This window comes from Balaenoptera musculus, chromosome 21, assembly GCF_009873245.2.
Source record: "Balaenoptera musculus isolate JJ_BM4_2016_0621 chromosome 21, mBalMus1.pri.v3, whole genome shotgun sequence".
Taxonomy (NCBI): Eukaryota; Metazoa; Chordata; class Mammalia; order Artiodactyla; family Balaenopteridae; genus Balaenoptera; species Balaenoptera musculus.
In genome coordinates this window covers 14,939,585-14,964,744 of record NC_045805.1, presented here as the reverse complement: position 1 = coordinate 14,964,744, position 25,160 = coordinate 14,939,585, and the positions used below count along the sequence as shown (strand labels likewise).

The following is a 25,160-nucleotide window of genomic DNA, read 5'->3' as shown; positions in this document are numbered from 1 at the left end:
CTGGAGCGTGGGGTACTTGGGTAGCGTTTCCATTGTGTTCCCCTCCCGGTGCAGTTGATTGTACCTCCAGAGCGCATCCACGGTTTTCCTAGTATGTTCCTGCTTCATTAGGACATTTTGTTTTCTCTTTGGGGTTCATTTTGTATGGAAATTCCACAGGAAGCACTTGTTTCCCCTTCTCTTAGGGGCTGTACCACCTCACGCCATCCCCATAGGACATACATGCACTGCCCCTCCCTGATGATGGTGTTAGGGACCAGAAAACTGTGACACTTGTGGTAGGATTCCTTTTGGTACAAGTGTGCGAATCTAGGAAGAAAGGTCTTTTTTTTTTTTCAGTCTGAAATATCTTTCATGTTCATGAGATCTTACCTGTAACTTAAATTGCAATAGCCACATGAGGCTCGTGGCTACTGTATTGGTTAGTTCACATCTGGATCTTTATCTTCCCTCATGGTTTAGTCACTCATTACATACACCCTGTTAGCCTGCAGAATGGTCTCCTCCTCGTTAAAGAAATTCCTTTCCTGGTCTGCTTCCTGCCTCCCTGGCTCTCACTTGATCTTCTCTTCCAAGCTTCTCTGAAGTACTTGGAGGAGAGACTTCCTCCTTAAATTTCTCTGCCTGTGGCCTCTGGGACACCTGCTTCTCTTCCAGCCTTTGCTTCTTAGGCTTCCTCATGGCTTTCTAAACACTCATGGCCCCTACTTCAATAAGATTGGCCTGCCCTTTATTTTTTGGTAGGCCCACCGTTCACCATTCTTCATACTCTCTTCTGTACTTGGGGTATAACTAAGTCTGTGTCTGCCTCTGGTGACTTCCCTGCACTTTACATCTGTGCCTCTAAATGTCTGTTGGACGTCACCATCACCTGGACCATCTGTCACAATGCTTGACACATCTTACCTGTAAATATATGTTAAATGGTTTTCTGTTAGCTCCTAGATAAGCTATAAATTTGTATCATTTCCAAGTTCAGTGTAGTTTGTGTGCCTCTCTTCCTCCAATGCATATTTAAAATTCTATTCTTTTATGGTTTTAAGAAATTCATGTGTTCACACCTTTAAGTGTTTCTTTAGGGTAACAGAGATATAACAATATAACCAAGATATACAGGAAAGGCAGAGTCTCATGGACTTTGAAGGATACAAAAAAAGACTTTTAAAGAAGTGACTGCAGTGCCTTGGGGTGATGTTATGATAGAGCAAATGAAAGAGCTTGGGAGACCCAGCAGCAGAACCCCAGGCTAGGCCTATCATGGGAGCCCTCAGAAGTGACGTTTAAACTGAGAGGTGGAGGAGTGGGTAGGAGTAGCTGGGCAAAAAAAAAAAAAAATGGATAAAAAGGAACATTAGGATTCATTGCATTTGAATGGAATTAATATTCCATTTGAGTTAAGAGAGAATTAATTTTAAGTATAGAGAGCATGCAAATAATTCCAAACCTAGGAGATGGTCAGTTTTGCTTTTTGTCTTTATATTGAATTGATAATACGGATGTAAGTCCATCCTTTTTAGCAGTCTGGTGTGCTATAAGGAAACTGTAAAGTGAGGAATTGTATTTGCTAACGGGTATTTATTTATTTGCTACAGATACTTATTTGCTAACAGATATCCCTGCAATGAATGATTATGTTCTACAGAGCAGAACCCTATCTTGCTGTGAACATGCCAAGCCGTGGCCTTTTGTGCTGTTACCATTAACAGCAAGTTTTTGATGGGTACATGAGGACAATTAGATGGAACTAATCACAGCAATTTCCTGTCATTCTTGAACTGCTTAAAACGACAATCAGAAAGGGTGGTAAACTTTTGACAGGAAAAAAAAAAGGGATTAACTTTAAAAGGTTTTCGACTAATGAAAAATCAAGCTTGTGCCACAGTAAGCCACATTTTCACACCATTAAGCATTGTGAAGCATTTTCCTTGAACCTCTTTTAATCTATAAGTATGGTTTTGGACAAACCCCAGATTCTAGCTTACAGTATAGTCTTCTGTTGTTCTTATTACAAAGAGAGCGTTGCTTCATTGAATTGTGGGGAAGATAATGTTGATGTAGATTCTTAGTGACTTTAAGAAAAGAAAAACTTTGAATTAAATGAAAACATAAGTCTTTCATGTACAAATTTAGGGAAACATTTTGAATAGCCTTTAATTGGTAGTTTTGTGAAATTAGTTAGACTAATAGAAAATCAATTAGAATGATAAAATCTGTTCTTAAATATGAGTTATTTGAGGTATTTCTCTGTGGAAAACCACAGAAAGCTGGTCAGGAGAAGGATTAGTCCTAGCGGTGATTTGCCACATAAAGGCCTCAGAACCACTCAGTTTGCACCTGTCCGTTATCAACACAGGTTGCAGAGGTTGTTTTAGTGGTTGGGGGAATTTTGTTTTTAATTTCTGTGAAGTACAAGAATATATTTCATCAGTTTTAATGGCCTTCTAGGTTCCAACATATGTTGGCAGTTTAGCAGTTATTGAAGCTCTAGAGAGAGATTTAAACTGTAGCTATTCTAGTTTGATAGAAAAATCAAAGAAATAAAGAATGTGGGGTTTCTTTGAGGATCATTTCTTCTTTTTTGGGGAAATTAAATGATTGTTATTTGAGCAGCATTACCTGGAAAATCACAATACTTTTTATAACAGTTCTTTATTTTTATTTATTTATTTATTTTTTTAAACGTGATGATCCATTTATTTATTTATTTATTTATTTCTGGCTGTGTTGGGTCTTCGTTTCTTTGCGAGGGCTTTCTCTAGTTGCGGCAAGCGGGGGCCACTCTTCATCACGGGGCGCGGGCCTCTCACTATCGCGGCCTCTCTTCTTGCGGAGCACAGGCTCCAGACGTGCAGGCTCAGTAGTTGTGGCTCACGGGCCTAGCTGCTCCGCGGCATGTGGGATCTTCCCAGACCAGGGCTCAAACCTGTGTCCCCTGCATTGGCAGGCAGACTCCCAACCACTGCGCCACCAGGGAAGCCCGACAGTTCTTTATTTTTGAGGGTAGATGACCCAAAGGTAATAAATCAACATTATATTTTCCAGTGGTCCTTTTCAATACAGTTACGGAAGTTTTTTCTGAAAATTCTTAATCATATCTGCAACAGTCACAGCAGATATGGATGAGGTTGAAATCTTGGATAACTTCATCCCACTTTTTAAAAATCTTTTCTGACAAAATGTATGTTGAAACTACTAAACAGATTTTTAAAATGTAACTGATTTGAGTTTTTCCGCTTTCTTAATAATACTTCTGTCATTTATCTAATGTTTTTAAGAATCATTAAAATGAGAAAGTATAAACTATGTTGTTTGTAAATAAAATAATTAACCGTACCTGGATTAATAATTTTTTCCTCTTCAGAATAAGTTAGGCATTTGCTCAAACTCCTACACTCAGTGTGTGGTTTCAATTACAGTATTTTGTAATTACCTTTATTTTGTGAGGATTCATGAACTGTTATCATTTTCTAGGTCTCATCACAACTACATCAAGGAAACTAGACCGTGAGCAGCAAGATGAACACATATTAGAAGTGAGCATTTCTTTATTTTTAATAATTTTAAAAATATTGTAATCATAAATATGGGAAAGAGCAATCTTACTCATTATCTAGTAATTCTGAGCTGCTGCTATTTTGTTATATCACCTTATGGTCATTAATAAAAAGGAAAATAAAGAAAATATTGTGAATATAGTTCAGGTCTGCTTTACACCCCTGTCAATCCCCAGAAGATAAACAGATGCCAAAATATCCAGAGCAGCAGGTTACGAACAGTGGCATCCTACTGCGGTCCCCTCACCCTGATTAGGACCGCACTACACACCTGTTAATTGTCTGCCTCACTCCGGAGCCCTCTCTTCTCAATGAATATCAAAGGCTGGATGGGAGCAGGTATAGGATACTTAGGACTTTGAAGATGATATTAAGATATTGATGGGAGATAAGATTAGTTTACATATCGTGTATGTTTTTCTGTAGTCCTTTTGTGGTAATTTATTTGAGGGCCAGTGTTGGCATTGATTTGACTGTCTTAAAGAAGAGAGTTTTTTTTAGTAACATGTTAAACCAGGCTGCTAGTTATGGAACCCAAACTTAGGAACGATTTGATGAATGCTACAAAGCATAGTACTTGGTTGTATTTCTCTTTAATTTTTCTTTTTTCCTAAAGATCACATGAAAACTGATCAAAAGGAAATGTTTTGAGAGGTTAAAATTAACATAGTAATTATAATTTTGTTTTATTTTGAGAGTTTGGGAAGGCAAATCGTGTGCTTTAATTAAAGCAGCTACTTTACTTAAGTACTCTTGACAAGTACCATGAAGATACATTCATTCCCACTTCTATAAACAACAGAATTTGCACCCGCCAAGCTTCAAAAAGAACATAGTTCCACAGAAAACTTCAGTCTACTTTAATGTTTTTAGCATTTCATTAATTCACTTGGGATGACGTGGGTGAGGGGGAATAACTACGGTCATCCCTTTTAATGTGCACACTGAACTGAAAATGAACATTGGATCTGAGGGTGAAATGGTTTCTTATGCATTCAGAAGCATTCACCAGCGTAACCCTCAAGAATCTCAGATCTTCATTCCTAAAATGAAAACATGAATAATCTACTTAGAATTAAAGTTACTCTACATTTCTTTTACTGAAAATCTCATTTGATAAGTTGGTCTTAAATTTAAATGTTTATGTTCACCCTACCAAACATGGAAAACTTCTGTACAAGAAAAGAGAGAGTCAGGCAAAATAAAATGATTGCTAGTATTAAAAGGTCTGGTACTTAGCATGTATTTTAATCGGGTGATTTAACTTATTTTATTGACGAAGCTTAAAAATGACAGTTTTTAAATGCAGTATGTGAAGATTTTATTTTTAAGCATGTACAAGAGGACTCTAAATATTTAAAAGCAAAACCTTCATGTATCTCTTCCTTCGCTTAAAAATACTGAGTTTTTGAGAGCTTAACGTTTACAGTTAGGGCGTGTGAGGAAGAGGGGTGACGGGTAAGGAGAGAGCGAGGGCTCAGAGCCGGTGCATTCCTAGCCCCCGGCCTCCCCGCCCCCCCCCCCAGTCCCTTTGTGAAAATGGAGAGTTGCCCTGCCCCCTCACAGGGCTGTGGTCAGCGTGAGGAATCGGTGCGTGTCCATAGTGCTGTGTGAATTGCAGAGGTTTATAGAAAAGGTGATTGTCATTAGGAAGAAGACGTTCACTTTTTATACAGTATATTTTAAAAACATTTCTTGATGTTATCTTTAAAAAAAAAAAAAAACAGGTTACAGTGACAGACAACGGTAGTCCCCCCAAGTCAACCATTGCAAGAGTAATTGTGAAGATCCTTGACGAAAATGACAACAAGCCTCAGTTCCTGCAGAAGTTCTACAAAATCAGACTCCCAGAGCGGGAAAAACCAGAACGAGAAAGAAACACCAAGCGCGAGCCTTTATATCGTGTTATAGCTACAGACAAAGATGAAGGTCCCAATGCAGAAATCTCCTATAGCATCGAAGAGGGAAATGAACATGGCAAATTTTTTATTGAGCCAAAAACTGGAGTGGTTTTGTCCAAGAAGTTTTCTGGAGCTGGAGAATATGATATTCTTTCAGTGAGTGAAGATCTAGTCTTTGAATTTCTTACATAATTTGACCGTTAATCTAGTCTTATGTCTCTTCTCTCGTAACTTTCTCTCTATTCGGTAAATGGGCTCAGTGCTGTAGCTAACAATGCAAAGTATGGGTTTGCTTGTCCCTTCTTTAGTTGTCATTCTGGTTATCTGTGTTGAGTATGGCATAAAAAGGTTGCTCTTTTTATCAGGCATTAAACACATGGAACATACAGCACAGATACTAAATGTTTGAAATTGGTTGTTTCAGACCAAACCAATCAATGCTTCAGTTATGGGATGCAACTTTTCATTTGCTGTTTTTATCCCCTTTGCCCATATTTTATAGATTAAGGCAGTTGATAATGGTCGCCCCCAAAAGTCATCAACCACTCGACTCCATATTGAATGGATCTCCAAACCCAAACCGTCCCTGGAGCCAATTTCATTTGAAGAATCATTTTTTACCTTTACTGTAATGGAAAGCGATCCAGTTGCTCACATGATTGGAGTAATATCTGTTGAGCCTCCAGGCATACCTCTCTGGTTTGACATCATTGGTAAGCTTCATGACAGTTTTCATCATCCTTGTATAGATCACACTGAGGGGAACCCGCCTCTGGTTTTCTGATTTTGGGGCACATCTCAGAATTTAAAATTGGGAGTAAGACCTATAAGTGGAGAATTTGTTTTAAACTGCAGTATTTTGCTTGCAAAATTTTTCACTATATCCAACATATATTATACTTGTTTAAAACAATAGGTGCTCTGTATGTACCTTATTAATATAAAAATAAGGTTTTTAAAAGTGCACCAAAGAGATACAGAGAAATCTAAATGTTTGGTCCAAAAGCACAGCTTCTTAATTTTTCCTTCTTGATACATAACATATAGCACATAACTATTTTTAGTGAATATGATTTGAATGTTTAAAATAACTATGCCTACATGATTGTCGCATGTCAGTACTTTATAGGGAATATGCTTAAAATTTTTAATTTATAAGTTATAAATGACAGTGTCAACTATGGCTTTTTAAGTTTGACTTACCTCATTTTCAGTAGGAAGCAGGCTTCACTAGATTAAATCACCCTGTGATAAAAATTATATGCCTAAGCCAATTCTTTTTTTCCTGTCAGTTAATTTAGCTAGACATAGAATGTAATACAACATACTTAAAACAACTTCACATTAGACTTTGGCGTCTTAGTTTTTTAATTCTTATTTCTTCACAGTATTTTAATTACAAGGATATTTAAAATCAAAAGTATGTGTTCGGGTTATCTTTGGTTGGAATCCAGTATCCCTTTTGCCTCTTCACCCTGGAGCCCTCCTGCCCCAGTTGCTGTCTCAGCAGGTTGAAGCCTCAGGGACCACAGGGCGCAGGGGTTCGGGCTCTACTCCTTGAACTTTCTAGACAGCTGGACTGTTTTCCCTACTTTGGTCTTTGTATGAAATTGTTTATGTTATCAACACCTATGAAACCATTGCAGTTTGGTTTTAAATGAACAAAAAGGATTCTTTTCATAGTTAACTGCAGTCAGAATAGTTTGCTTGCTGTCCGTTAACTCCTGTCGCATTTCCAGATGAGCGGACTGCGGCTGCGCAGCATCTAACCGCACGCGTAAACTGACCGCCTTTGGAACCACTTTGATTGATGCTCTCCTTGTTCTGTGCTTGCCTTCCATGCTTGCTTCTTTTTGGCTGTGCCAGGAGACACATTTGCTAGAGAAGTGTTTTACGTCTTTCAGATGACTTGTGACCTGAACTGTACAGCAGAAGGTATCTGCTGAGATCACATAATTTGCCTCAGATTATGAGATCTAAAGAAAAGCATCCATTTTTCAAACTTTTTCCTTTCCAGTGACCATCTTTCATTGCTTTTTCTTTTCATAACGGGCCCATGGTCGCCTGTTCCAATTGCAAACATTCTGACTTTCCATACATCCCTAGATCCTTATTTTTAGATTTAACTGAAGACTGTTTTGTGTGTGTGCTGTTTTGCTTTTTGGTTGGATTTAGTAATAGAACTTCATCACGACATTTAGACTTTATTTTCGTTCCATTCCATTTCATTGATATAAGTATCTCAAGTTCAGTGGCTTTGAAGAGAGTTTATCTGGAATATGATGGGGAATGCATTTGGATAATGTTAGTAGCTCGGAAACCTTTGCTTCATTAAACTTTGTGTACGACAGCAGTGGGAAAAATTTTCAAATAGTGAAAATTCTCAAATAGTAAGAGTCCGGACTAACCGATGTTAACTACCACAATTTTTTTTTTCAGAGTTAACATTTGTTTTTAATAGTTATTTCATTAGAGCAATATGCTCAAATTGTCACAAAATTTTTTTTTTTTAGTAAATTTTTAAATGGCCAACTTTTTGGTTACTAAATGATGTGAAATGTAGCTACTGAGATATAAGTTAAAGAGGTATTCGGAACCCTTGAAAAAACAAACTGAAAGTAATTCATTGGTCATATTAGAAATGTTTTTGTTGTTGTTGTTTTCAGAGTTGCTTTCTTGCTTCCTCTCATTTAGTAGCTTCCTGGGCAGTTATGGCTCAGCTTTTTTTTTTTAGTAAGCCAACATTGTCTTTCCAGTTGGTCCTTCTTTTCTGGTCTTTCAAAATGAAAACTCTTTGGAATCACTTTGACCAATATATCAGAAATTTTTCTTTCTTTCTTCCTTTTTTTTTTAAACTGCCATTAAAAATTAGAAAGCCACAAAATAAATGACAAATTTTCATCCCGTGACCTGTTTTTACTTTAATGTTTGTCCTAACTTAAACTAGGTGGCAACTATGATAGTCACTTTGATGTGGACAAGGGCACTGGAACCATCATTATTGCCAAACCTCTTGATGCAGAACAAAAATCAAACTACAACCTGACAGTCGAGGCTACAGATGGAACCACCACTATACTGACTCAGGTAGGCAAATTGCTGATGATACAGTGTTCTGATCTAAGGGTCCACAGGCAATATGAACAATTGATTGTGCCCTCTGAGGTTCTCAAATCAGAAGTTACTATTTTGATACAGTTTATGCACATGTACACAGCAAGGATTTTTATTTAGGGAATGAAATATCACTGCAAATCCTGATTTAGGTTTTGAATGTAATTAACCAGTTTTGAAAACTTTGAAAGAAGACTTAAAAAAAAAACACGTTATGCCATCAAATCTTTTATTTTTATACTCATTTTGAATTATACTAGTATAAAGTATATCACTGTCAAGGATGACTTGTCCAAGTCATTTGCATTAAAACTGGTTAAAGTGATTAATTATCTTTTAAAACACCTTTTTGGGTTTTTTTCCCCCTTGACTACCTTAGGCTGTGTAAAATAACTGATAAAAGTGTTCTATTCCTTTAAACATCTTTATTCCTATCTGATGATTAAGACATGGTCCGATTACTGGCATTTCAAATTGAAATGTCAGAACCCTATAAATTACATTTAAGTTCTGTTCTTTCTTATCAGTTTCTCTTTGATTCACAGTGGGGGCTGTTTGAGAACTTGTTAAATACTTGCTGTGTGCCAGGTATTGTTCTAGAAGCTGAGGAGTAGGAAACAAAATCCTGCCCTCTTGGAGTTTACACTAGAATGATAAAGCTAAAGCCTTGTGTTTAATGTGCTGTGTGTGAAAAGTAAAAGAAATTAAATGTTAGAGGATAAAATGCTTCTGAATTCCAATTTCCTATCTTTAGATTATACTATTTTAAATCTTAAGACAGATAATCTGCTAAATCATTTAGTTGCATTGAAGAATAAAAATTATAGTCTGTGATGTCTTTTCAATTAATAAATGAATAGATAATTTAAAGTTGGTTGTGAAATGACCTTATTTCTTTGTCCAAATGCTTGTGATTTTTATTGTATTTAAAATTGATAATATGAATCATGCTTTGGGGTCATTTTGAGGTTGTCATGTAAAAGTGCCAGCACAGTATTAAAATTCCAATCTTGTCAGTAACTGTTCTCATCGTAGAAACTAAACTTTAGAGCATGAAAATGAGAAGAAAAGCATCAAGAATTGTAATAAATTTAACAGGGTAATTCTGAAAGATTAAAGAGTGTAACTGTATGTAGATCAGTTCAAGTAATTTGACTAACCAGAAGTCTAGCAAAGGGAACTTAATAACCAGTAGAAATGACCCTCTGTGCCAAGCCTTCTCATTACTAAAGATGATATATCTACCTGTAGCATTTATCACTTACTACATAACTCCCAGTAATTGTAGTTTTCATTAGTATAGTTAAGAGCTTAGTATGAAATATGGTGACTAAAATTCCCATAAAACCCAGTAAATATATTGTTCTCTCAGGGACACAGAATTTCTTCAATTTCAATGCTTCGGGTATACTTCTATAACTTATTTTGAGTCATGTTCAGAGGGTCTTGATAATATCCCAGTGAATTGCTGGCAGGGAGAGGTAGAGTATCAGAGAGCGGTCCAGATCCCAGGCTGACCTGTCCAGGTGTGGGTCATTAGAGAACAATCAGTAATTAGGTTTTGATTCCCAGTCTGGGGCTGAGAACAGGGAGTTAGGAATCTGAGTGGGAGGAGAGCAGCAAATGCCAGCTGAAGAGGGACACAGAGATCAGAACCCAGCTGACAAGGCACTGGAACACAGCAGGTAGATTCCTGTTTGTAGGTGAAACTCAGGAACCAACAGAACAAGTGCTGCCGCATCAAGGTCAGTAGCAGCAGGTGTCAGATCTGAGGTTTGGAGGGTGTCTTCCGTTGAGCCAGGGTGCATCCTCGCAGAGGTGAGTGGTGGAGGGTCGTGACGTAACTGCCAGTGCTCTGTTGAAGCAGCTCCTTTCCTTGCTTTCCTGTCCTGCTGTTTCTGCTGAGGATGTTGACCAGTATTAAATCACGTCACTTTGCTTTCTCTGCTATCTCAAGGTAACTTACCAAATCCAGTTCACATTTTTTCCCTTTCTTTGAAACAGCTTTGCTTTCCTGTTTTCTTTCAGTTTCTCTGGAACATCAGCATTGCATACTCTGGAGCAGGCCATTTGGTTTGAATCGGGGCTCTGCCTCTTACTCCTATGCATGGGCAGGTGGCTGTGACCCTCTGTGCTTCCATTTCTCCTCTGGAAAATGGGCACAGCGACTTTGCCCTCATAGGACAAAGTGAGACGACACTCGGGTGCCGACCCCTCAAGCCCTCAGGCCTGTCCCCAGTGAGCGCTCCCTGCGTGTTCCCTGTTGCACATCAGCACTGGTTTGGGCTCCTGTCCCCCTGCTTGGCACTGAGTCACCTTCCTGTCTCCATCCTCTGTCTCTGCGGTTCATCCTGCACTGCCTGCCGCCAGCATGGTCTGCCTGACTGGGAGGAGGACGGAAGGTGATCTGCTCCCATCACACAGTTCAGAGCGCACAGGCCACACGGTTCTCAGCCTGTGCTCGGGAGCTGGGCTCTGCCCTCGGGCCCCACCTCCTCCCGGTTCCTTTTCTTTCTCACCCCTGGTTCAGGGTCCTCCTCTGAGGTGTCTAAGAGACAGGATGTTCCATTCCACCCTCGCCTTCACATCTTTGACTGAGCTTTTCCTCCTACCCCAGTATACGTTCATCTGCCAACCTAAAACCTGTGCAAGCGGAGCTTGTTTCCTCCTCGAAAGCTTCCTGAATGGCCTGCACCATCTCTGGACTCCTGAAAACTTCCTTGATAACATAGGAAACCTGTCTGTGCAAGTCATTGCCCAGTGAGGTTGAAAGCTTCAGGGGGCGGGGGTGCTCCATATTTCCTTTACACCCTCCGTAAATGCAGTAAGTGCCGAGCATGGACGTGCCCGGGAAATACGTGTCAGTTGAACTGCTTTATCAAAGAGGGTTGTTCTTACTTCAGCTGTTCATATTTAGGTGGGATCAGTTGATCTTGGAGCAGGATTAAACTGTGTTTGCCCAACACTCCTTCCATGAGAAAATAAATTTTAAATGTGTAGTTGAGGGACTTTCCTGGTGGCACAGTGGTTGGGAGTCTGCCTGCAATGCAGGGAACACGTGTTCGAGCCCTGGTCTGGGAAGATCCCACATGCCGCGGAGCAACTGAGCCCGTGTGCCACAACTGCTGAGCCCACGTGCCACAACTGCTGAAGCCCGCACGCCTAGAGCCCATGCTCCACAGCAGGGGAGGCCGCTGCAATGAGAAGCCCGCACACCACAACGGAGACCCAACGCAGACAAAAATTAAAAAAAAAAAAAAAATTGTGTAATGGAAATGAATATGTAGTGATTTAATTTATAGAAATTATCTTTATAGCCTTTGCTTCTGGATCATCATTGACCTTTCAAAGTGAGGCATCTGTAGTTTTAAATGTTTACATAACTTTCACATAAACCCTTTCTGTGGTTTGGTGGATGCATTTAGTGTTCGTATAGTTTAATGTTACAGATCCACTGCTGAGGTCTCAGTGTTCTAGGAGAACGGTGGATGCATTTAGTGTTCATATAGTTTAATGTTACAGATCCACCGCTGAGGTCTCAGTGTTCTAGGAGAACGGTGGTATTGTCTTCATGGAAAGGCCTCTAGTCCGTGTTCTTGCCCCCGTGTGGTTAACACCCCACCCTCCCCCATGCGGTACTAGGACTTTGGCCTCCTGTGCCATTCAGACTAGTGAGGTTTGTTCCATATGAGCTAGTGAAGCTCATGTTTCTTGTTTATGACTGTGACCATCTTTTACAATCGTAGTGATTTCCGCTATGCCTTATCCACATGTGTCTTTTCAATCTGAAAATTAATCTTCTTACTGTCAAGGTAAATTTTTTTTTTAATTTAGCTTGGGACTGAGTTTTTAAACATCTGCTTTTTTTTTCCTTTAAGGTTTTTATTTAATATTTATTTTATGACCTACTTAAGAGAATTCTCTCTCTCCAGTGTATTTAAATTGCTTTTAAGAAATAAATGTATTTACTATCTGTGTGTAGTTTTGTGATCACAAAAATATAAGGATTTTTAAAGCACATCTCTAATTTTCCTTTTTATTCATAATATCGGTAGGGATTTGGAATCTCAAAGAGTAGAACAAGAACTTCAGATACTGTGACCATTAAGTAGCACACTCACCTCAGTAGCTTGGTAGTTACAGGTGCAAATCTGATATAGGAAATCAGTCTTCTGTGAATCCTGGTAAAGTAAATTCTTTATCTTTACATGAGCAATCCAGAAATTTCTGTGGAGACCTAAGAGAAATTAAGCCTGCATTTCAGAAAGAAATGTGTGTTACATTTGTGTGTGTGTTACATTTTTCTCTCAAAAAGTCTCAAGAATTTAGAAACGTTTTTATTATCTTACTCATATTTATATAGGTAATATGGCAATGAAAAATTTGAAAGATGTTTTTTATTCTGGATTTTGGTTGCTTTTATTTCTCATGTTTGAATTTCATTTGCTCAAAATTAGGGTTTCTTTTTCAGTGTGCATTTGATTTTTTTCCCTGATTCTTTAAATACTAAAACATCATAATTAGGAATATTATTGTTATGTGAGTCATTTTGTCATCACAGGTATTCATCAAAGTAATAGACACAAATGACCATCGTCCTCAGTTTTCTACATCAAAATATGAAGTTGTTATTCCTGAAGACACAGTGCCAGAAACAGAAATTTTGCAAATCAGTGCTGTGGATAAGGATGAAAAAAACAAACTAATCTACACTCTGCAGAGCAGTATCGATCCATTGAGTCTCAAGAAATTTCGCCTTGATCCTGCAACTGGCTCTCTCTATACGGCAGAAAAACTTGATCATGAAGCCATTCAGCAGCATGTTCTCACAGTCATGGTAGGGCTTTCTGCTCATTCTTCTGCCACTGTTTGGTTCCTGCAGAGTTCCATGTGATTGAGAGTGATCTTTAATCAATTTTAAGGAAAGCTTTAACAGGATCAATAATATGCTGTTTCTTTTAGGTACGAGATCAAGATGTCCCTGTAAAGCGCAACTTTGCAAGGATTGTTGTTAATGTCAGCGACACCAATGACCACGCCCCCTGGTTCACGAGCTCCTCCTACAAAGGGCGGGTTTATGAATCAGCAGCTGTCGGCTCAGTTGTGTTGCAGGTTACAGCTGTGGACAAGGACAAAGGGAAAAATGCTGAAGTGCTGTACTCTATCGAATCAGGTATTTTTGGAGCACTGCCTAGGTTTATAACTTTGCACTTATTAGAAAGTATGTTTTTTCTTTTCTAAAATTAGTTCTAGATGTTGAAACATTTCGGTGTATCAAAACTGCTTAAATTGATAGCTACCATTTTACATGTTAAGAGAAAGAAAAAAAAATTTAACTTTTAACTCATTGGAAAGCAAAGCTAGAGAGTCCTAACTACGTTTGGGTAATGTTCTTGGAGATTCATAATATTAGCATAATTCAAGGCTCTGAGAAGTCCTGCGGTAAAGAAAACTTTATTTGACCAATTCAGGATTTCCAGAATGGTTTTAACCACACAATCGTTTTCCTCCATAAACTATGAAGTACTCTTAGGATAAGGCTGGCCTAGTGATTTAACATTTTTCTTTTAGTCAGAGCATATCTTCTCTTGGGCAGAGCAGGAAACTCCATGACAGAGTGCCAACTCATCCAGTTCTAATTGGGTCACGTCTCATAAAGGGTGTCCATGCCTCTCCTGCCCCTTCCAGGCTTTGCTTTTCTGCCACTTTCACCCCCATGCATCTTTCACAGTTGCATTTTGTTCATGGAATTGGGTTGGTGCAGTAGGTCCCAGGGTTGGGACGAGGGCTTGAAGAAATGTTGAAAAGGCTGAGGGGCTTGCTGGAGTTGGGCAGGAGACAGCAAAGCAGGGAGACGAGCTGGAACTGTGGGCCTGGACAGTTCTGGGTGTGATAGGGCAAGAGGTCCAGAGCCTTGCTGGTGATTCCAAGAAGGAGGATCACCAGGAAACGGTGGTGGCAAAGTGAAATGTTGTTCTGTGTTCTGTTTGATGCTGCTATTCACTCATTCATTTCTTTATTCCATGGACTCTCATTTTATATGCCAGGTGCCCTGCTAGGAGCGTTTGTACTTGTGCTTGATAGGTAGGGGTTACCATCGGTCCACGAATGTATGTTCTTGCAAAAGAATGCTGCCCCTGATTGAAACAGGGATCTGCTTTAGAGCATGTGATTTATTCAGTCAGAAATCATCTAGCTTTGAGACTTGCCCGACTCGTGCCAAATACTATGAGTAAGTGATTAAATATCGAGAAGGCAGCTTCCATTTTTCCATCTTTCTCAGTGCCATTGTTAGTACAAAGGTTATACTCTTTCATTCTTTCTCTATCATGGTTTTAGAAGATTGAGATCATCCACTTAACTTTTTTTTGTAAGTCCATACCTCTGCATATTTAGAAATTATGTATCTTTTCTAGGCATTAGAATTGATAGAGGTACAATTAACTGAAGATCATATAATCCAAAGCTGAGCAAACGGAGAGTACTTTTTTGCTTTATCAATGTGTTTTATGTGGTTAAACTATTTTCATCTTAATATATTTGAAGTTTCATTTATTTCCCTGAAAATGACCAAGCTTAAGCCATCCCTCACAAATAAGACCTCATATACTGCCCGAGGTTGCAGTGTTAAAATGTATTATAGTGTAGTTAGTGCCTTGAATAAAAATGATTTTTCCACTGGTTCAGAAATTTAACCATTAAAAAAGCGCATTCCATTTGTGCATGCCTGAGCACTTCAATAAAATAGTTTTCCCCCCGAGACAGACTTACTGGGTTTGTGTAGGAGAAAATGTTAAACTTTCCCTTAGCTTTCACATAGTTTTCAGCAATTGGGCGTTTAAAATATGATTGTTGGTGCCTCACTGAAGGCATGCACATTCTTTAAATGCTTGTAATGACTGATGGGGTTAGTAATTCGGTATTCCAAGAATGGAACTGTATCTCCACTCAATAGACAATACCAAGGGCCTATTCTGATATAAACTTTGGACTTCAAAGAAGATAATTGGATAGATTTGGTAATGTAAAAATCATGCTATACAAGTTACTTTATAGGAAACAACTACCATTAAAATGCAGTAGAATTGTGTGTGTATAAATCTGTTGAATAGTAGTAGGAACTATAAAATGGTCACACAGCCTTCATTCAACAGTGTATTCATATTCACCTGCTTCTGACTTGTGTCAGATTGCATTTAATAAAGTTCAAAAGAGTAGTTACAGATTCAGGCTATAACACTGCATGTTTAATTAGCAGCAATTTATTGAGCAAAAGGTTTGGTCTGATTAAGAGTCTTTAGGGAAAAAAGGAAGTAATTAAAGAATATTTTCAGTAATAATTGAGTTAGGTGTTTAGAGACACATCGGTGCCATACTGTGGGCTATAGTGTTTATTTTTTTTAAAGTAGATGATTGTTAATTCAAAACTGTTATAACCTCTGGAAATAGAAGACACTCAGTAAATATACTTACTGATTAGAATTGGTTTTCTTCCCCAAACTTAGGTAAAATGTAATTGCAGTTGAAGCTTTACAGAGGTTGCCATTCTGTGGGGCAGTCAGCATCCACGGCACGTCCACCGTGGGGAGAGGCAGGTCCTGTGCACAGCTTTCTGACGTGCCCTTTGGGGTGTACGTGTGTAATACAGTCATAGCTGACGAGCACACATTTGCATGTTTGTCCAGATAACTGCCTTGTTCATATGGAAAGAACAATTTAAAACTATTTAGAAATAACCAGTATCTCCCCTACAGTGAATGACTAAGGCCCCAACCTAGTACAGACTTCTGTCACTGCCCTATTAGTTTGTTCACAAATGCCATATGTATATTTCAGTATTTGGTGAATGTGGCTATTACTAGATCAGACAAGGACACATTCAAGCCACTCAGCAGCCCTCAGTGTTGCCACATAAATATGATGTTGTTTTCCCATCTGCAAATCTGATGGTTTCTGCCGTAGCATATGTATTGATACAGGTAGGATCCATATACTGATTAACTAGCTGTGTTCCTGTTTAACCTTCTTGTTATCGTTGACAAGCTCAGAGCTGTCTTTATCAAAGTCGAGGTACTGCAAGTAATAAAGAATGTTTTGAATGCCACATTGCTAATAAAAATTTTTTATCAGATTTCCAATTAGTCATGACACGTTCCTTTTGCTAATACTTTTAAATGAAGTGCCGCATCTAACAAATGGTTGTTGGTAGTGATTGAAGTATAGCATAAATGCAGGAAAACAAAACCAAGTAGAAATATAAACATATAAGTACTTTAATGAATGTATTAATTTTTTTCAAGCTGCTGATCAACCTGTTTGGTATTTAATTTGTTTTCTTTCCATACATGTGTAAAAGTTGTTTCATTCAACAAATATTTGCTGAGTGTCTCCTATGTGTCAGGCATTTTTCTAGGCAGAGATGATAAAATAATGAATCAAACAAGCGGAGTGGAGCTTACATCCTAGTGGGAGAACAGATAAGAACAAAGTGACAATATGTGCTGTAAAGAAAACACAGGGTAATGGGACAGAAACAGCCATGCTGAATGGGGAGGTCGAGGAAGGCCTCACCACCACATTCTCTAAGAAGGAGGCATTTGGGCAAAACCTGAATGAATGAACGCGTGCAAGGAGAGGCAGTGGGAATAGCTGGCGGAAGACTCTTCCAGGAGGGGACCCACCAGACCCGGTGGTTCCGAGATGAGGATGTGCTCACGTGATTGAGGGGCCTGCTCATTGCAGATAAGATCCATTTATTCCTCCATGTGAGGCCTTGTGTGTTTGAAGCTTTAAGATTTCACTGTGCAAAGTAAAAGAGAAATGCATATAGATGGCTGAGTAGAAAATATGGTAGGTCAGCTGCTTTATTAGTACAGACATAGGATAGTAAAGAGTGGGGATGAAGACAGTTGTCCAGAGGTTTTCACAGCCCCCCAGGCAGTCAACCAGTCACAGCTTTGGAAGTGGGGATGATGCAAAGGTAGCTGAGAAAGGACCTTGGAATCCCGGTAACCAACTAAACACAGTGGGGGAGAACTGGGGTCACTGGCGCTCGTAAGTACAGACAGCCCGGAAATTAGTGTCTGCGAGGCCTGGCAGAGGCAGCGTGACCCTGTTCGTGGGCCAGGGTTCGGCTCAGAGCTCCGTGGCCTGGAGACATTCTGGACCTCTGTCCTGTTGCAGGTTGAGGCACGGCCTTGGGGCCTGGACACAGAGCCAGGCAGACTTAATGAAAACCAGACTGGGTCTGGCCTCAGAAAGAAGGAGCATGGATTTTTGGAAAATGTATTAAAGGAAGGAAATGAAAGCTGGAGAGGAAGTGTTTACTGGTAATGATGTGGAGAAAGGAATGCTCGGTTAAGCCCCTGGTTTGCAAGTCGCAGCAAGTAATTCTGGTCTGTGAAGGGCCGTGCTCGATTGCAGACCTCGAGGAACACAGAATTTGAGAAGGCAGTTAAGTGGCAAGTGGACTTTGTTTTGGGTGAAGTGTAATAGTTCAATTTTTCCAAGATTTAAAGAAAAGTATATTTTATAAAAGGGATTCTTTTTAATCACTGAATATATCATTTTTATTACTAAGACAGAAACAAGTTATACCTTTTTCCACTGTAAATTTACTCTGATAAAAGAAAGAATTCTCTTTTAACTCCTAACAAATGCTACATTTTCAAGACTAAAGGAATTATCAGTAGGCATTCTTTCTTCTCGTTCGAAGTTATTTTTCCCTAAAATATGTCGAGTAAGCTTTTAAAGACTCAGGCGTGGGGAGCTTCATGATCTTCTGCCTCAGCAAGTTCTGGGGCAGCTCCTCAGACTAGATCAATTCAGTTCTATGACTCGAATAAATGATTCTGGACTCTGTTTATAAAACAGAAAAGGGATGAAGGGTTCGTGGTTGGATCGAATCTGAGGACCCTCACACTGCCTTGATCTACCCAGAAAGAGAGTAAACTGCGGAACTGTAGTAAACTCCTAGTTTCCTCAGGAAGAGCTCAAGTGGCACAAAACTATGGAATATTGTGGAGTTGCATTTGCAGCTAAATACATGTACATAACGTAGCTGGAAAAGGTCTAAAGAAAAGCAAGTAAAACAATCTTAAGAGTTTTCAGCCTCAGCAATATTGACATTTTGCACCAGAAAGTTCTTTGCTGTGGGGCTGTCCTGTGCCCTGTAGTATGTTTAGCAGCATCCCTGGCCTCTACTGACTGGAGGTCAGGAGCACCCTCTCCCCACAAGTAGTGGTCACCAAAAAGGGGTCCAGACATTGTTGAATGTCCCTCTGGGTGAAAGCACCTCCAGTTGAGAACCACTCACCTAGAAATTAAATTGACCTGAAAAAATTCAGGGGATGTTACTGAAATCTTGAAAGCCTATAAAGTGGGGCAGAGTACACACAGGCTTATTCATCAATTCCCCGAATGCCTAAAATAAGGGCCAACTCTATTTAAGTTTGTTAAATTTAATTGAAGTCTTCCCTTTCATAGTGGGTAAGATTCTTGAGAGTTTGCAAGTGATAAATAAATATATTCCAAAGGGGTTTTGAGGGACTCTTGGAGATGATTAACTAAACTCCTTTATGGAAGGATAACCAGATCCTTCCACAACACATTCCTGATTCAACCAGAGAGAGTGACTTTTGGCTTTAGGTACAGAGTGACATTGCTTCTGTTTCTTTTCGTAATTTATAGACAAAACTCAGAAAAGTTTGCCCTTAGAGTAGATAAAAATGAGACAAATTGAATAAAACAAGTTCCATTCGAATGTTGATAGGTCCTTGTATTTTTCTCTAACATACTTTTTTCTCTCCTCCCAGGAAACATTGGAAATTCTTTTACAATTGATCCCATCTTGGGCTCTATAAAAACTGCCAAAGAATTAGATCGAAGTAACCAAGTGGAATATGACTTAGTGGTAAAAGCTATAGATAAAGGCAACCCGCCAATGAGTGAAATCACTTCTGTGTGTATCTTTGTCACCATTGCTGACAATGCCTCTCCCAAGTTTACATCAAAAGAGTATTCTGTTGAAATTAGTGAAACTATCAGCATTGGGAGTTTTGTCGGAATGGTTACAGCCCATAGTCAGTCATCAGTGGTATATGAAATAAAAGATGGAAATATAGCTAATGCCTTTGATATTAATCCACATTCTGGAAGTATCATCACTCAGAAAGCTTTGGATTTTGAAACTTTGCCCATTTATACATTGACAATACAAGGAACTAACATGGCTGGTTTGTCTACAAATACAACCGTTCTAGTGCATCTGCAGGATGAAAATGACAACTTGCCAGTTTTTACGCAGGCAGAATATACGGGGCTCATTAGCGAATCAGCTTCAATTCACAGTGTGGTCCTAACAGACAGGAATGTCCCATTAGTTATTCGAGCCACTGATGCTGATAAAGAATCAAATGCTTTGCTTGTTTATCACATTGTTGAACCAGCTATACACAAATATTTTACTGTTGATTCCAGCACTGGTGCTATTCATACAGTACTAAGTTTGGACTATGAACAAACAAGTACTTTTCACTTCACTGTACAAGTTCATGACATGGGAACACCATGTTTATTCGCTGAATATGCAGCCAACGTGACTATCCATGTTATTGACATTAATGACTGCCCTCCTGTGTTCTCCACATCATTGTATGAAGCATCTCTTTTGTTGCCAACATACAAAGGAGTCAAGGTCATCACAGTAAATGCTACAGATGCTGATTCAAGTGCATTCTCACAGTTAATGTACTCCATCACCGAAGGCAACATCGGGGAGAAGTTTTTAATGGACCACAAGACTGGTACTATAACTGTACAAAACACAACTCAGTTGAGGAGCCGCTATGAGTTAACTATCAGAGCTTCTGATGGCAGATTTGCAAGCTTAACCTCTGTGAAAATTAATGTGAAAGAAAGCAAAGAAAGCCAGCTGAAGTTTACCCAAGATTTCTACTCTGCAGTAGTGAAAGAGAATTCTACTGAAGCCAGAAGATTAGCTGTCATAACTGCTATCGGGAATCCAATCAACGAGCCCCTGTTTTATCACATCCTCAACCCAGATCGCAGATTCAAAATCAGCCGCACGTCCGGAGTTCTGTCGACCACTGGCATACCGTTTGATCGTGAACAGCAGGAGACCTTTGATGTGGTAGTGGAAGTGACACAAGAACACAAGCCTTCAGCAGTGGCCCATGTCATTGTAAAGGTCATCGTCGAAGACCAGAACGACAACGCACCGGTGTTTGTCAACCTGCCTTACTACGCCATTGTTAAAGTGGATACCGCCGTGGGCCATGTTATTCGCTACGTGACGGCCATCGACAGAGACGGCGGCAGGAACGGGGAAGTGCACTACCACCTCAAGGAACACCACGAACACTTCCAAATTGGAGCCTCAGGGGAAATTTCACTGAAAAAACAATTTGAACCTGACACCTTAAATAAAGAATATCTCGTCACAGTGGTTGCAAAAGATGGAGGAAACCCAGCTTTTTCGGCTGAAGTCATAGTTCCCATCACCGTTATGAACAAAGCCATGCCTGTGTTTGAAAAGCCTTTCTACAGCGCCGAGATTCCAGAGAACGTCCAGATGCACAGCCCCATTGTCCACGTACAAGCCAACAGTCCAGAGGGCTTGAAAGTGTTCTATAGCATCACAGACGGCGATCCTTTCAGCCAGTTTACTATTAACTTCAACACCGGAGTTATCAATGTCATAGCGCCTCTGGACTTTGAGTCCCACCCAGCATATAAACTGAGCATCCGAGCGACTGACTCCTTGACCGGTGCTCACGCCGAGGTCTTTGTGGACGTAATCGTGGAAGACATCAATGACAACCCTCCCGTGTTTGCCCAGCAGTCCTATGCCACCACCCTGTCCGAGGCGTCTGTAATTGGAACATCCGTGGTTCAAGTCAGAGCAACAGATTCTGACTCAGAACCAAACAGAGGGATTTCATACCATATGTTTGGGAATCATAGCAAGAGTCATGATCATTTTCACATAGACAGCAGCACTGGCCTCATTTCACTGGTCAGGACTTTGGATTATGAGCAGTTCCAGCAGCACAAGATTTTTGTAAGGGCTGTTGATGGCGGCATGCCTCCTCTGAGCAGCGATGTGCTTGTCACAGTGGATGTCACCGACCTCAACGATCACCCACCACTATTTGACCAACAGATTTATGAAGCCAGAATTAGCGAGCACGCTGCCCATGGGCATTTTGTGACCTGTGTAAAAGCCTATGATGCAGACAGTTCAGACATGGACAAGTTGGAATATTCCATTCTGTCTGGCAATGAACATAAGAATTTCGTCATTGACAGCAGGACGGGGATCATCACGCTCTCAAACCTGCGCCGGCACGCCCTGAAGCCATCGTACACCCTTCAGGTTTCTGTGTCTGACGGAGTTTTTAGGAGTTCAGCTCAGGTTCATGTGAGTGTGATTGGAGGCAATTTGCACAGTCCCATTTTTCTTCAGAACGAATATGAAGTGGAGCTCGCTGAAAATGCTCCCTTGCACACCCTGGTGACCGAGGTTAAAGCAACTGATGGGGATTCGGGTATTTACGGTCACGTCACCTACCATATTGTAAATGACTTTGCCAAAGACAGGTTTTACACAAATGAGAGAGGACAGATCTTTACTTTAGAAAAACTTGATCGAGAAACCCCAGCGGAAAAAGTAATCCCAGTTCGTTTCATGGCCAAGGACACTGGCGGAAAAGTTGCTTTCTGCACCATTAACGTCATCCTTACAGATGACAATGATAATGCACCACAGTTTCGAGCAACCAAGTTTGAGGTGAATATTGGATCCAATGCTCCCAAAGGGACATCAGTCATCAAAGTCCTTGCCAGTGACGCTGATGAGGGATCCAATGCCGACGTCACCTATGCCATTGAAGCAGATTCTGAAAGCGTTAAAGAGAATTTGGAAATTAACAGACTGTCTGGCATAATAACTACAAAAGAAAGCTTAATTGGCTTAGAAAATGAGGTCTTCACTTTCTTTGTCAGAGCAGTGGATAATGGGTCTCCACCCAAAGAATCTGTAGTTCCCGTCTATGTTAAAGTACTTCCACCAGAAATGCGGCTTCCAAGATTTTCAGAACCATTTTACACCTATACGGTTTCAGAAGACGTGCCTATTGGAACAGAAATAGATATCATTCGAGCAGAGCATAGCGAGACTGTCCTTTACAGCCTAGTCAAAGGGAATACTCCTGAGAGCAATAGAGATGAGTTCTTTGTGATCGACAGACAGAGTGGGAGACTGAAACTGGAGAAGGGTCTGGACCATGAGACAACTAAGTGGTACCAGTTTTCTGTACTTGCCAGGTGCACTCATGATGACTATGAGGTGGTGGCTTCTGTAGATGTTAGTATCCAAGTGAAAGATGCAAATGATAACAGCCCTGTCTTGGAGTCTAGTCCATATGAGGCATTTACTGTTGAAAACCTGCCAGGGGGAAGCAGAGTCATCCAGATCAGGGCGTCTGATCTAGATTCAGGAACCAATGGCCAAGTTATGTATAGTCTAGATCAGTCACAAAGTGTAGAAGTCATCGAATCTTTCACCATTAACATGGAAACAGGATGGATTACAACCCTAAAGGAACTTGACCACGAAAAGAGAGACAGTTATCAGATTAAGGTGGTTGCATCAGATCATGGTGAAAAGGTTCAGCTCTCCTCCACAGCCATTGTGGATGTTACTGTCACCGATGTCAACGATAGTCCCCCACGGTTCACGGCAGAGATTTATAAAGGGACTGTGAGTGAAGATGATCCACCAGGGGGCGTAATTGCCATCCTAAGTACCACGGATGCTGATTCTGAAGAGATCAACAGACAAGTTACATATTACATAACAGGTAACATGTTTAAAGTGAATGGTTTAATTTAAAATTAAGTTGTATTAGAAGTATAAATTCTGAGATATGTATTTTATGGAAATTGAGAGTTAAAGGGGCGATTTTAGTGTATCTAAAATAAGTAGAAGTAACATCTATTAAGCTATGTTTCAAGTTCTTTGCCTGAGCAAAGCCAGTAGTTGTTTCACTAGGCTGATTTTGATTTTTATGATTCATTCTGTTGATCTTTATACACAGTGTATAAAAAAGATATTATAATTTAAAAAATCTATAGTTTCAGTGTAGGCTAAAGTGTTATTGATAGTCTTGGAATTTTATTTGGCTTAATGCTGTGTTTAAATACACATTTTAGTGCTGCTTTCTTTGTTTTTTGTTTTTTTTTGAGGGTTTTGGCTGGGGGGTTTAGTGAATGGGAAAGCTAATAAAATAAATTTAAGTGTAATTACTTTTTTTAAAACTTAATTCTTTTGAATCATAGTGTTATAATCTTTTGTACAGTTTATTTCTCCTGTTATTCCTTTTTTGATTTCAACAAATTTGACTGTCATCTCCTTCCATTGATTTAATAGGAGGGGATCCTTTGGGGCAGTTTGCTATTGAAAATATACAGAATGAATGGAAGGTCTATGTGAAGAAACCTCTAGATAGGGAAAAAAGGGACAATTATCTTCTGACTATCACAGCAACTGATGGGACCTTCTCATCAAAAGCTATAGTTGAAGTCAAAGTCCTTGATGCAAATGACAACAGTCCCATTTGTGAAAAGGTAGGATACTCTTTAAGTCTATATATTATGAATTCAGATTTCTTTCTTAAACCTTTCAGAAGGACTGTCACGTGGTGCTGTAGAGTAATTCAAATGTGTTTCATGTTGTAATCTCTTAATGTTTAAGTCAAGGTGAGGGTTAAATGGGGCAAGAGTTGGATTAGCTTCAGAACTACTTTTGGGGGATGCTAAATAGCTTAAAAACCTAGTTCAAAATACTGTGAATTCCGGACAGGATTACAGTTGTATATAAGCATTGCTCTGTTACGTTTTCATGGAAGGATTCCCTTCATTTGGGGGTGAGGTAGCTCTGTTCTGCTCCAAGAGACCGTGTCTGGGGCCCTTGCTCCTGTACACGCTAGAGGAACCCAGAGGTGAAGCGTGTGGCTTCTGCCCCTGTGGAGCCCACCGTTTAACATGAGCACAAGATGCGCACCAGGGAAGAGCTGCGCCACCTGAGGTCGCTTGGTGAGGGCGGGAGTTGTCCCCGCACCTGGAGGATGAGGAAAAGCTCAGCCTTTGGGAGGTGGTGATGAGATCACCAAGAGTGGAAATGGAAGGGCATTGGGGCCGGAGGGTAAACTGGGTGAGAGGAGCTATGGAGGGCGTTCCAGGGAGCTGGGACTCCACGACTCCTTCCTTACGTGAAAGGTGGAGATGACGTACTCCCGGAGTTCCTGAGAGAAGCTGAGTCTGGTAGCATTGTTTCCATTTAGCTGAGGAAGTGTGAAAGTGGGGATAACAGGGAGTGGACAGAGGCACAGGGAACGGAAGGACGAAAGATGCTGTAACGGGAAAACTAGTGGCACTTGGTCCTCCCTGGCCGTGAATCGCAACAAGCATGTTAGTTAAGTCAAGATTGACCTTAGGTTTCCTACAGGAGTGATTGGGAGAAAGACCAAAGATGAGCCTGGAGCGGAAATTGGTTTTAGAGGAAGCATGC

At 40.0% G+C, this 25,160-nt stretch overlaps 1 protein-coding gene across 6 annotated transcripts in view; it reads left to right on the top strand.

Annotated features, from left to right (window-relative positions):
- The window catches only part of FAT1 (FAT atypical cadherin 1), a 125,331-nt gene that overhangs the window by 75,397 nt on the left and 24,774 nt on the right, over positions 1 to 25,160 (top strand). For 5 of the 6 annotated variants that reach the window (XR_005018206.1, XR_005018207.1, XM_036838841.1 and 2 more), the window contains exons 4-11: positions 3,472 to 3,533; positions 5,282 to 5,611; positions 5,958 to 6,168; positions 8,403 to 8,542; positions 13,131 to 13,406; positions 13,532 to 13,742; positions 19,384 to 23,451; positions 24,021 to 24,217. Coding sequence is in view for 4 of the 6 variants with exons in the window: in XM_036838841.1 (XP_036694736.1) it covers positions 3,472 to 3,533; positions 5,282 to 5,611; positions 5,958 to 6,168; positions 8,403 to 8,542; positions 13,131 to 13,406; positions 13,532 to 13,742; positions 19,384 to 23,451; positions 24,021 to 24,217 (5,495 nt within the window). In the remaining 2 variants the exon portion in view is untranslated. Of the gene's footprint in view, positions 1 to 3,471; positions 3,534 to 5,281; positions 5,612 to 5,957; positions 6,169 to 7,321; positions 7,417 to 8,402; positions 8,543 to 13,130; positions 13,407 to 13,531; positions 13,743 to 19,383; positions 23,452 to 24,020; positions 24,218 to 25,160 lie in introns of those variants that run through there. The other variant, XM_036838844.1, reaches the window with a different exon arrangement.